General features: G+C 35.8%; 1 protein-coding gene across 1 annotated transcript in view; it reads left to right on the forward strand.

The window, feature by feature from the left end:
- Positions 1-12118, forward strand: part of MSH4 (mutS homolog 4) — a 67666-nt gene that overhangs the window by 4523 nt on the left and 51025 nt on the right. Inside the window, exons 2-5 of the mRNA XM_005871963.1 lie at positions 2201-2383; positions 5351-5511; positions 7890-8000; positions 10714-10829. Coding sequence (XP_005872025.1) covers positions 2201-2383; positions 5351-5511; positions 7890-8000; positions 10714-10829 — 571 coding nt within the window. The remainder of the gene's footprint in view (positions 1-2200; positions 2384-5350; positions 5512-7889; positions 8001-10713; positions 10830-12118) is intronic.

The raw sequence follows: 12118 nt of genomic DNA on the forward strand, positions 1-12118 counted from the left end.
CACTGACCACGGGGCAGCTCCTGCATTGAGCGTCTGCCCCCTGGTGGTCAGTGTGTGTCATAGTGACCAGTCATTCCCAGTCATTCTGCTGTTAGGGTCAATTTGCATATTACCCTTTTATTATATAGGATCATTTGGTGAGTAATGGGAGACACTGAGGAATTGTAAGAAAGGGAGACATGGTGGATTTTTTTTTTTCTTCAGAGATATGAAGACTATTAGAAAGGCATTATACCAGAGGCAGGGAGACAATTAGGAGACTTTTTAAAAAATCCTGAAGAAGATATGGGCTTAAAGTGGGCCAGTAGGAGTTGAGATAGAGAGAAATTTTAGTGACATTTAAAAGAAAAAATTACAAGGCTTGCTCATGGATTGGTTTTTAGGATTGATGAAAGAAGAATTAAGAATGACTTCTGTCCTAGCCAGTTTGGCTTAGTGGATGGAGCATCGGCCCGCGGACTGGGGTCCCAGGTTTGATTCCTATCAGGGGCACATACCTGGGTTATGGGCTCAATCACAGGTCCTAGTCAGGGCACATGCGGGAGGCAACCAGTGGATCTCATCAATGTTTCTCTGTTTCTGTCTTTCCCAGCCTGTCTCTCTCTCTCTCTCTCTCAAAGAATGACTCCTAAGTTTATGATTTGGGTGACAGAGTACAAGGTGGTACAATTGACCACAACTGGTTATAAAGAATAAATTTTGAGGGAAAGATACTGAATTAACTTACGGACATTTAAAATTTTGAGGAAGATATCTAAATACATTCAAGAGGTAGTTAGACAAAGGAACCTAGAGCCACACTAGCTGATAGAAATTTCTGTGATGATGGAACTATTCCATATCTGTACTAGTCAAATATGGCTTGAGATCATTTGAAATGTGGCTAAGGAATTGAATTTTTACTTTTATTTATTTCTGATTTAATTAAATAGCCACATGTGGTAAATGGCTACTATATTGAATAATGCAGCTATAGACCTAAGAATATTTTTTTTGCATTTTTAAAGGGCTGAAAAGGTAAAAATAATACTTTGTGACATGTGAAAATTACATGAAATTCAGATTTCACTATTCACAAATACAATTTTATTGAAATACAGCCATGCTCATTCAATTCCATATTGTCAATGGCTACTCTCCTGCTATAATGTCAGAGTTGAGTAATTGTGACAGATCCTATGGCCCACAAAGCCTATACCATCTGATCCTTTATCAAAAAGTTTGACAACCTGTGGTTTACAGTGTAAGAGAAGAATTAGGGCTGTATATGAAGACTTGAGACTTGTCAGGAAATAGATATTAATAGAAACTAAGAGAATAGATGAGAGGCCCAGAGAAAATGTATAATGTTAATTGTGAGAAGTGGTGAAAATGTATGGAATCCTTAGAAGCCAACAGTTAAGAAGCAGGCAGAAAAATAAGGATCTGTCAAAGGAAACTAAAAGCAAGTGGCTTGAGAATCAAGATAGTTGTCATGGAAATCAAGGGAAATATATATATAAATATATATTCCTCACTCAAGAATATGCTCATTGATTTTAGAGAGAGGAGAAGGAGAGAGAAAGAGAAAGATCCATGTGACAGAGAACATTAATTGGTTGCCTTCCTTGCATGATATAGCCACAATCTAGGTATGTGCCCTGACCTGGAATCGAACCCCATGCTCCAACCAACTTACAACACCGGCCAGAGCCAAGCCCCATTATTATTATTATTATTTTTTTAAAAAACACTATGCTAGGCTGTTTGTGTACATTCTTTTAAGTTTTATGACAGTTCTGCGAAATAGGTAATATACCAGGTTAAGTACATAAATAAGGAACTGAATTTAAGTGAATACAGAGCTTTCTTTATACATTTACATGGGAGGAGAGAATTTCAAGTCCACAGAGGAAAAGTCGTCTCATAATTACAAAGTAAATATATCTGGTGTATTTGAAAATTAGGAGGTAACTTAAAATTTCAGCAAGAGTAATCTTAGTGAACTTGTAGAAGCAAAAGCCTTATTAGTAAGCACTTTTCCTTATGTTTTAGTATAAGATTATTTATCAGTAATGTCGTTTGTCATAATTCATTATATTTTAAAAAATCATTAACATGAAATTTTATAGAAGGTAAACATGGTAAAATTGTAAGGATTGTAGGCATCATTGCATAATTCTGAATCTTTAAAAACTGATATTTAATTTTTTGAATTTAGGTTCATACTTTGAAAACAAAAGGTCCTATGCAGAAAATACATTTGCATCAAATTTTAATTTTGGAACAAGCTCATCTTCTGCACGAGACAATATTTATCCTCAAACACTAAAGACTCCATTGTCTGCTGGAAATCCACAGAGATCAGGATATAAAAGTTGGACACCGCAAATGGGATATTCAGGTAAAGTGAGTGGAATATTGAGCTAGATGACTTTTTGAAACTTTAAAGTTTTTTAAATTATAAATTAGGGTGGTTATGTTCATTTGAAGTGTTTTGTACCTGATATGACTGATTGAAAGATAAATGTACCAATTTATCCATATCCATAATTTGAGATGAGGTTAGTTTCTGATAGTTCATTAATTAATGCAGGTCTACATTATTTTAACCACTCTGGCCTCAAAGAAAAATTGTCTACTTTTGCTGGGCTTTCCTCTCTGGATTGTTATATTTTTTGGATCTAGACCCCAAAAGTCCTCAGTATCTTTCTGCTCTTTAATACTTCTTTTTTTTTAAGGTAAATTGAAAGTATCAGTATGACCTCATGTGTATTTTTAAACAGCTTTAGTAAGATATAATTAGCATACAATAAACTGCACATTTAAAGTGTGTAATTCAATATGTCTTGACACACAAACACAGGTATTCCTGAAGCTCTTTAATACTTTTAAGTTTTTTTGTATATTTGTATGTATTTTGGTTATGTTTGTGTTTTGTATGATTTTTGCATATATATTTGTATATTTATATTTTGTGTAGGACTTTGTTGCTTTCACCAAGATAATTGATTTAAAATAACTTTGCCAACCATTACCAGAAGCAGAAATCAGAATTCTTCATTTTAGTAGGGTCAAATTTATCAATATTTTCTTTTATGATTGCTGCATTGTGTATATTTGATTAGAAACTTTATCCCTGTCCCAGGTCAGAAAAATATTCTCCTATATTTTCTTCTAAGTGTTCTGAAGCTTTGCATTTTACATTTAAGTGTTTAATATACCTAGAATTGATTTTTGTTTATAATATGAGGTAAGAAGTCAATTTAATTTTCCCACAGAGATAATTCCTATTTCTTGAATATCCTTCCTCCACCTTTGTCATATATTATAGACCCACATGGTTCTGTTTCTACCTCTCTTATTTTCCAATCTCTGCCAATATCACACTGTCTTTAGTTTTATATTACATCTTGATCTATAAGGGAAACCCTTCTACCCTTATCCTCCACTGACCATTTTGATCAGATGCATTACTGTGCTGAATGCCACAATGGTGGATAAATCATTCTGTGAATTCATAGATGGTGATGCTGGTGGAAGCACTGTGTGCAAAGAAGGCAAATCTGTATTCAGAATATGTGTTTGTTCCAGTGAAGACAGATATCTTCCCTCTCCATGATGTAATGAATCTCAGGCTGTCTCCTTGAGGAGTGGTGTTTTTTGGGACATTTAATGTTGATCTCTGCTTTTGGTAGGTTAGGCACTCAGCAGTGTGAGTAACCAGGTCAACTTTGATAAGAGGAAGTTCCTGTTATTGAGCCCATGCATAGGCATGATCCTGCCACCGTGGCCACTTTGTTAATGGGTCTATTGAGGAAGTACTGGAGTGGCTGGGAAAGAGGCTACTTGACATCCACAAAGCTATCATTTTGTTCACCTGATTATTAAGAGTCTCCTCTAGAGTGAATGCCCTTTCATACTTTCTTTTTAAAAAAATATGTTTTTAGCCCTAACTGGTTTGGCTCAGTGGATAGAGCGTCGGCCTGCGGACTGAAGGGTCCCAGGTTCGATTCCGGTCAAGGGCATGTACCTTGGTTGCGGGCATATCCCCAGTAGGGAGTGTGCAGGAGGCAGCTGATTGATGTTTCTAACTCTCTATCCCTCTCCCTTCCTCTCTGTAAAAAAATCAATAAAATATATTAAAAAATACGTTTTTATTGATTTCAGAGAGGAAGGGCGAGGGAGAGATAGAAACGTCAATGATGAGAGAGAATCATTGATTGGCTGCCTCCTGCAGCCCCTACTGGGAATTGAGCCCGTAACCTGGGCATGTGCCCTTGACCAGAATCGAACCCGGGACCCTCCAGTCTACAGGCTGACATTCTATCCATTGAGCCAAATCTCCTTTCTAAGAGATCCATCCACATATGTCTTTTCCAGCTTCCCTTGTCACCATCTTCCAATCCTGTTCCTTCCAAGTCCCTGACCATCCAGCTAGACATTAAAAACTGCTTATGAATGAGTCTAAATCTGTACTTCCTATCATCTCTTATTCCAAACGTGGACAAATTTACTGCTCAAAGTTCTGCCGAGATGAAAGATCAAAATGAATAAAACAACTCAAAAAAGTTAGAGAAAATAGTAATGCATATCAAATATCTTAATGAAGGAGGAATTTCTTAGCAGAAAAGCAATGGAAGAAATTATAAAGAAAAATATTGTCCGACTGATGGCTTAGACCCACTCCCTGAGGGCTCCCAGACTGTGAGAGGGCACAGGCCAGGCTGAGGACCCTCACTACCCCGCTCCAGTGCATGATTTTTGTGCACTGGGCTTCTATTATAGGATAATATATATAATCCTATTTGATTGTTTCAGTCAGCTCAAGGTAGGCAGAGAGTTATTTCATTATATTTTGTGATTGATGATTATTTATTACTAGAGGCCCAATGCACGAAATTCGTGCAAGTGGCTTGGCTCCTGCCGCGGCAGTGGTTGCCTCTGCCTAGTCCCCTGCTGCAGGACATTTGGTCTAATTAGCATATTACGCTTTTATTATTATAGATAAAATAATTTGCTCACATTTATATAGCTTTTAAATGACAGTGTAAAATAAAAAAAAATCTGGGTGTTTTTTTTTTCAATCCCAAATTTAGTGTTTCTTTTGTGACTGCATTTCAATGAAATGAAAACTAAGACTATATAAATTATTTCTAAATGTTAATGAAGTTAAGTTTTGGCAAAATACTTTGAGAATTAACATTTTAATTTGGTGTGAATATGAAAGTTATTTTTTGATGAGTAAAAAAAGATTATTTCTTGGGATATTAATAGCTATGTCCTAGATTTGATGTCTTGACATCGTATGAGAAAAAACTGGAAATTTTTTTTATTAATGTTTATACATTTAAAAAATTCTTTTTAGCAGCTACATCTTCATCTGCAGTTTCTGTACACTCCCCATCAGTTATTGTAGCTGTTGTAGAAGGGAGAGGACTTGCCAGAGGAGAAATAGGAATGGCAAGTATTGATTTAAAAAGCCCACAAATTATATTATCTCAGTTTGCAGACAACACAACATATGCAAAGGTAAGTATTTATAATCCTAGAAAATGATTGATCTATTGGGCACTAGCCTGATTTTCAAGTCATTACTTTCCTAATTAGTTTACTTTTTGGTAGCATACAGGTTTGGTAGTCTGAATTAAAATAAAATTGCTTTTCATCTGATATATTTTTAGTATATACTAGAGGCCTGGTGCATGAAATTTGTGCACTCAGGGGTGGGGTCCCTCAGCCTGGATTGCGAGAGGGGGCAGGCCAGGCCGAGGGACCCCACTGGTGCATGATCTGGGCCAGGGAGGGACGCGGAAGGTAGGCCAGCTGGGGAGGGACCACAGGAGGGCTCCAGGGCATGTCCGGCCTGTCTCGCTCAGTCCCTATCGGCGGGAGCCCAGAAACAAGCTAACCTACTGGTTGGAGCATCTGCCCCCTGGTGGTCAGTGCACGTCATAGCATGTCATAGTGAGCGGTTAAGCGACCTTGGCATATCATTAGCATATTACGCTTTGATTGGTTGAATGGATGACCGGACACTTAGCATATTAGGCTTTTATTATATAGGATAGTTCTAAAAATAATGTTTTGCTGTTACTTAAACATTTCAAATTATTAATACTAGTTTCTAAAATTATACCTTTAATAATTCCTGGATTTGTTCCAAAGGTAATATCTATCTATCTATCTATCTATCTATCTATCTATCTATCTATCTATCTCCTATATAATAAAAGGGTAATGTGCAAATTGACCCTAACAGCAGTACAACTGGGAATGACTGGTCACTATGACACACACTGACCACCAGGGGGCAGACGCTCAATGCAGGAGCTGCCTCCTGGTGGTCAGTGCGCTCCCACAGCCAACCTCCTGCCATTGGCCAACCTCCTGTGGTCCCTCCCTCCGGTTGGCCGGCCCCGATCGAGACTGGGTGAGATGGCCCTGTTGGGCCCTGATCGCTGGCCAGGCCAAGGGACCCCACCTGTGCACAAATTTGTGCACCTGGCCTCTAGTCCTATATCATAAAAGGCTAATATGCAAATTGTCCTTTCTGGAGTTCAACCGGGAGTTCGGCGACTCGCTATGATGTGGGCTGACCACCAGGGAGTGGCGTGGAACGAAGGAAGGCCCCGGCTGGCAGCTGGGGAAGGAAGGCCCCAGCCAGCAGCCGGAAGGCCCCGATCGGCACTGATCACTGGCCAGACCTAGGGACTCTACCCATGCACGAATTTCGTGCCCTAGGACTCTAGTCTATAATAATGCTATCTCCAAAGTGTTATTTCCACTGAACTGTATTTGAATTTTATTTTTGAGTGTTAAGGGAAATTGGTCTCTTTGATCAATCATAATTTAATATGTCTTCTTGCCTTTACTTCCTATTACTCATTAATTTGGGCCAGTGGCCTATTATGGGAATTTGTGTGACTTAACAGGTAGAGGTAGTCTATTCCTACTCTAAGTCCTTTATGATGCCCCAGGATATAGGCTTTCTTTTCTTACCTAATAATAAATTTTTAAATATATCTAACAACTTAACTGATATTAGTACTGCCTACTACCTTCATCTCTGGGTATTTCACTTTTTTTTTTTTAATCCTCACCCTAGGATATTTTTCCATTGATTTTTAGGGAGAGTGGGAGAGAGAGACAGAGACAGAGAGAAATACTGATGTGTGAGAAATACATTGATTGGTTGCCTCCTGAGCGGGGAGGAGCCTGCAATCGAGGTACATACCCTTGACTGGAATTGAACCTGGGACCCTTCAGTCCCCAGGCTGATGCTCTATCCACAGAGCCAACCTGGCTAGGGTGGTATTTCACATTTTTATGCAATTTAAAAAGAATAGGAAATAATTTTTTATAAAATAGGAATGTTAAACTGACAAAAGACTTGGTATGTCTAAAGTATTTCTAAAAAATGCCCTTTACTAGTATATTGGGAAAAGCGTAAGTCATGAAGCAGATGTTGTCATCTTCGATTTTTTTACTTTTCAACTTTTCAGATGTACTGGTGAGGTCATATTGATTGTATCACCATAGTTACACTTTTGAATGTTTTTCATTGAGATGGATAAAATGCTGATTGGAAGAATTTATTTTAAAAAACCTTATTTTAAGAATATGTATTGGATAAATTCAAGTTAATTTTTGGGCTTTGAATTGTTACAAACTGTTATGAATAAATACCCTATGTTTATGTAAATATTTTATATTTGTAATTATATAGGATATATGATAATACATAATCATTAGAAATACATTTTAATTGAATATATAATTTGGAAAGTTGTAATTTTATATCTCTATGAAATGATTTTAAATACTTCTCTCTAAAACAATATGACAAATTTTTGTTTAAGGGAATTCTAAGCTTACATTTAAGAAATTGATTTTTCAAATGATTTTAGGTGATCACTAAACTCAAAATTTTATCACCTTTGGAAATAATAATGTCAAATACTGCTTGTGTTGTGGGGAATTCAACTAAGTTGTTTACTCTGATCACAGAAAATTTCAAGGTATGTGATTTTATTCTCAATGGTAACATTGGAGATCTTACTTTATTTAAAATCCATTTTGTAATATTATTCTAAAGAACAATACTTTGAGTGACTTTATATGCGGGACCAAAAGTAGGTTTAACAGAGTTTATTCTTGTATTATTGTATTATTTTCCGTATCAACTACTGTAAACCAACTTTTGTCCCACCCTGTATTTAGTTCCCTGAAGAATGTACTAAATACAAGTTCTAATCTAATGAACTGTTAATACATATAATAAAAATGAGCCTTGATCTATTTTAAATAAAAGGGAAAATATTTTAGGTAATAAGGAGGTTTCTTCAGAGTATACAGAGGCAAACCCATAGAGAAAGCATGGATTTCCTTAGGTCTAGCTTCCTAGAAACTAGTTATTATGCTTGCAGATTAGTTGAAATTGAAGTTCTTGTTCTTTAGGGAGTAGCAGCTATCAACAAGTACTTTCCTTTAGAGAATTTGATCTATATTACAGAATTGTTTCAGCTTGCTTTGATAGTATGTATTGCCTTACAATTAGCCTCCTACTTTAACCTCCACCTGTGGGACTATGACAGGTAAGTGCTCTGGAACCAACCAGTGCACTTCCCCTCAGTAAGGCCCTTTCCACCATGTAATTTATCTCATCCCTCTGGAAAATCTTCCTTTTTTTGTGGAAGGGGGGCTGTTGCTCTGAACCAAGTAGGCAGCATTGCAGTTGGAATAATTCCTGATGAGTGCAAAGTATTTTCACAATACACTGTATTTTGTTATGTTTGCAGACTTATTTTTGACACTTTGGGAACCAAAGCTGAGATTTAGGGTCCAATGAGTTCTTTATTTTTCTTACTATACAGAATCTGTATTGTTCTTAATATACAGAATCTGTAGTCATAAAAGATTTTTCTAGATCCTATGTAGCTCAGCTGTCTTTGATTCTCTGCCAGAAATGCTCCCTCTTGTAAATCTATTGTCTCTATTAGACAAGTCTCTTTATCTGTTGCTTCTTTCATTCATTCATTACTTCTTTCCATCACTCTTATTAAAGTAAACCTCTCCAACTTCCATTACTTTGTTTTGATTAAGTATTCTGTTTTTGGTTATAAATAACAGAAATTCAACTTAAACTAGCTTGAGTGAAAAAGAAATTTATTGACTTATGGAAATGGGAAGCCAACTAGTTGGATAGATGCTGTCCTCACCACGCTTTTTTTTTTTTTTTAAACTGCTGATAGGTAACCTCTATGAGGTTTAAGAGGAAGGTTGCTGATGGCTAATTCATCTCAACCCAACTCTGATAAAAAAAAAAAAAGAACTTCTTTCTTCTAGTGTCCATATAGGAATTCCAGGGAAGGGCCCTGACTGGTTCTGCTTTGTTTACATTCTCACACGTTAGGCTAATCACTATTTCTGGGGATGGAGACACTATTAATTGATTAACTTACGGTCATGTGCTTTGTTTATGCTGTGGGGCACTGAGTACTATAATTGCTGTGAGGCAGAGTACTGTAATTGACAGTCAGACCACAAAGGCAAAAACAACATATATTCACTACACTTGAGGTGTACGGCAGTATAACATAGTGCTTAAGCATAGAGGAGTTGGACTGTTTTGGCTGTAGATGCTGATTTTAAGTGACTATGCAAGTTAACTTACTTAAACTCTTTGATTTTTTTAGTCAGTGAAATAGGGACAATAACAATTTCTATCTCCTTAGAGAACTGATTTTTATGTAGGGCAATCATAAATGACTTTAGCAAGATGGTTACATTTGGTCCTGAATGGAGTGAGGTAGCAAGCCATGGAAGTATTTGGCCTAGAAGTATTACAAGTAGAGGGAAAAATCAGTATTATCATTATTACCACACTTACTATAAAAAGACCTTCATTAAATCAGAAGTAATATGAAGTGGAAGGAACATAGACTTTGTAAGTTAAAGATTCTAAATTCAAGTTTTAGCTCTGGCACATATCAACTGTATGATATGAGAAAAGTGACTTGACTTTTCAGAATTTTACTTACATGGAAATTGTAGTTAATAAGACTTATGTCATAGGGTTATTGTGCAGATTAAATGACAACTGTTGAAACATTCTTGGCAAATAACAAATTATCTGTTTATGACTTTTTTCAGTTTTACAGCTTTTAAACAATCCAGTGTTAAATTACCTTTCTTACCTATTTTTATTCAAAGTAGTATATACCTTTTGCTCCATAACTTCCTGCTGTTTTTCTCTTTTTAAAAATTCCATTATTAACTTTTATTTATTTTAAATAAATTAAATTCACCTTATAAGGATATCACTTCATAGATTTGATAGATGCAATAGATGTTTTCATTTTTCCTCAAGTAGCACATTATAAAGATCTTCTCTTAATTATGATGGAGTATGCCAGGCCGGTGTGATGATGTTGCTGTAGAATAAAATTACTAGAAGGAGGATACTCTTATGTTTATTTTTTATTATGTTTCCTAACATATTCAGTTAAATTTCATGTGAGCATGCTCTAATAAGAACTACAGGCTATATTATAATTCACTTAAGACAAATAATCATTCTTTTTTTTATAAATAAGAAAACTTTAATTCTAGAAAACATAAAAGTAAACTTTATATAATATTTAAGCTATATACACACATGTGTTTAAGAAACCAGTTTTGGGTAAGTGCATGAAACTTAAACTTTATTTTGAAATTAAAATTTATTTTTAGAATGTAAATTTCACTACAGTCCAAAGGAAATACTTCAATGAAACAAAAGGATTAGAGTACATTGAACAGTTATGCATCGCAGAATTCAGCACTGTCCTGATGGAGGTTCAGTCCAAGTAAGTTATGACTTAAGGACAGTCATAAAAGTTTAATGTAAGTTCCACAAGGACAAGGTCTTTTGTCTGTTTTGTTCTCTGCTATATTCCTATTACCTGGAAAAGTACCTGGCTTATTTTTTTAAATATTTTAAAAAATTATTGATTGATTGATTGATTTTTAGAGAGAGAGGAAGGGAGAGGGGGAGAGAGAAAAACACATCAATATGGGAGTGCAACACCTATTGGTTGCCTCCTGCATGCCCCCTACCAGCGATTGAGCCTGTAACCTAGGCATGTGCCCTGACCAGGAATTGAACTGGCAACTTTTTGGTGCATGGGACAGTGCATGCACCAACTTAACCACACTGGCCAGGGCAAAAAGTGCCTGGCTTATAATACAACTGAGTAGTTATTAAAATAGTAAAATAGTTAACTAAAATTTATACACAAGGCATATCTTGCTAACTTAATTTATATATTATTTCTCCAAATTAGTCATAATCTATTGCCCTAATGGTTGCTGCTTACTTTATTTTGGAGTGAAAAGCTCAATAGCTATTTACTAAACTAGAAATGTGATTAAAGCTGTGTTCCTGTTACTTCATAACTTTACTCCTAAAAGATTCAGCATGAGACAGGGAATGATATTTTTGGAAAGGATATTTTTTAGAGCATGCTAAATAGATACTGTGACCACTTGTTTACTCAGTTAATCACAATGACTACTCTCACTGAGATCATAATGTACTTTCCTATATGTTGGGACCTCTTGACTTTACCTTCAAAGCTCAGACTCTTTCAATATTATTTGAATACTTATAATGGCACATAAAAAAATTGACACAAATTATCATTGAATGTTGACTTCTAATGTGATTTATTGGCATTTAATATCCCCTGAGTGTCAGACTTCAGAAAATTGTTCATTTTTATCATGGTTTATGTTTTAGAGGTAATTTACATTGTTTTTAAAAAAAATCAAGAACACTTAGTGTACTTTTTTTTACTTTGAATTTGAGCAGTGCTATGCAAGTATTTATAATTTTTCTAGTATTAACTTGAAATACATGTTTCACTTAGAGCAATTTTTTAAAATTCTAAAGCAGTGGTTCTCAACCTTCCTAATGCCGTGACCCTTTTTTTTTTAAAAAAAATATATTTTATTGATTTTTTACAGAGAGGAAGGGATAGAGAGTTAGAAACATCGATGAGAGAGAAACATCGATCAGCTGCCTCCTGCACACCCCCTACTGGGGATGTGCCCGCAACCAAGGTACATGCCCTTGACCGGAATCGAACCTGGGACC

The sequence above is a fragment of the Myotis brandtii genome, unplaced genomic scaffold, assembly GCF_000412655.1.
Source record: "Myotis brandtii unplaced genomic scaffold, ASM41265v1 scaffold36, whole genome shotgun sequence".
NCBI lineage: Eukaryota > Metazoa > Chordata > Mammalia > Chiroptera > Vespertilionidae > Myotis > Myotis brandtii.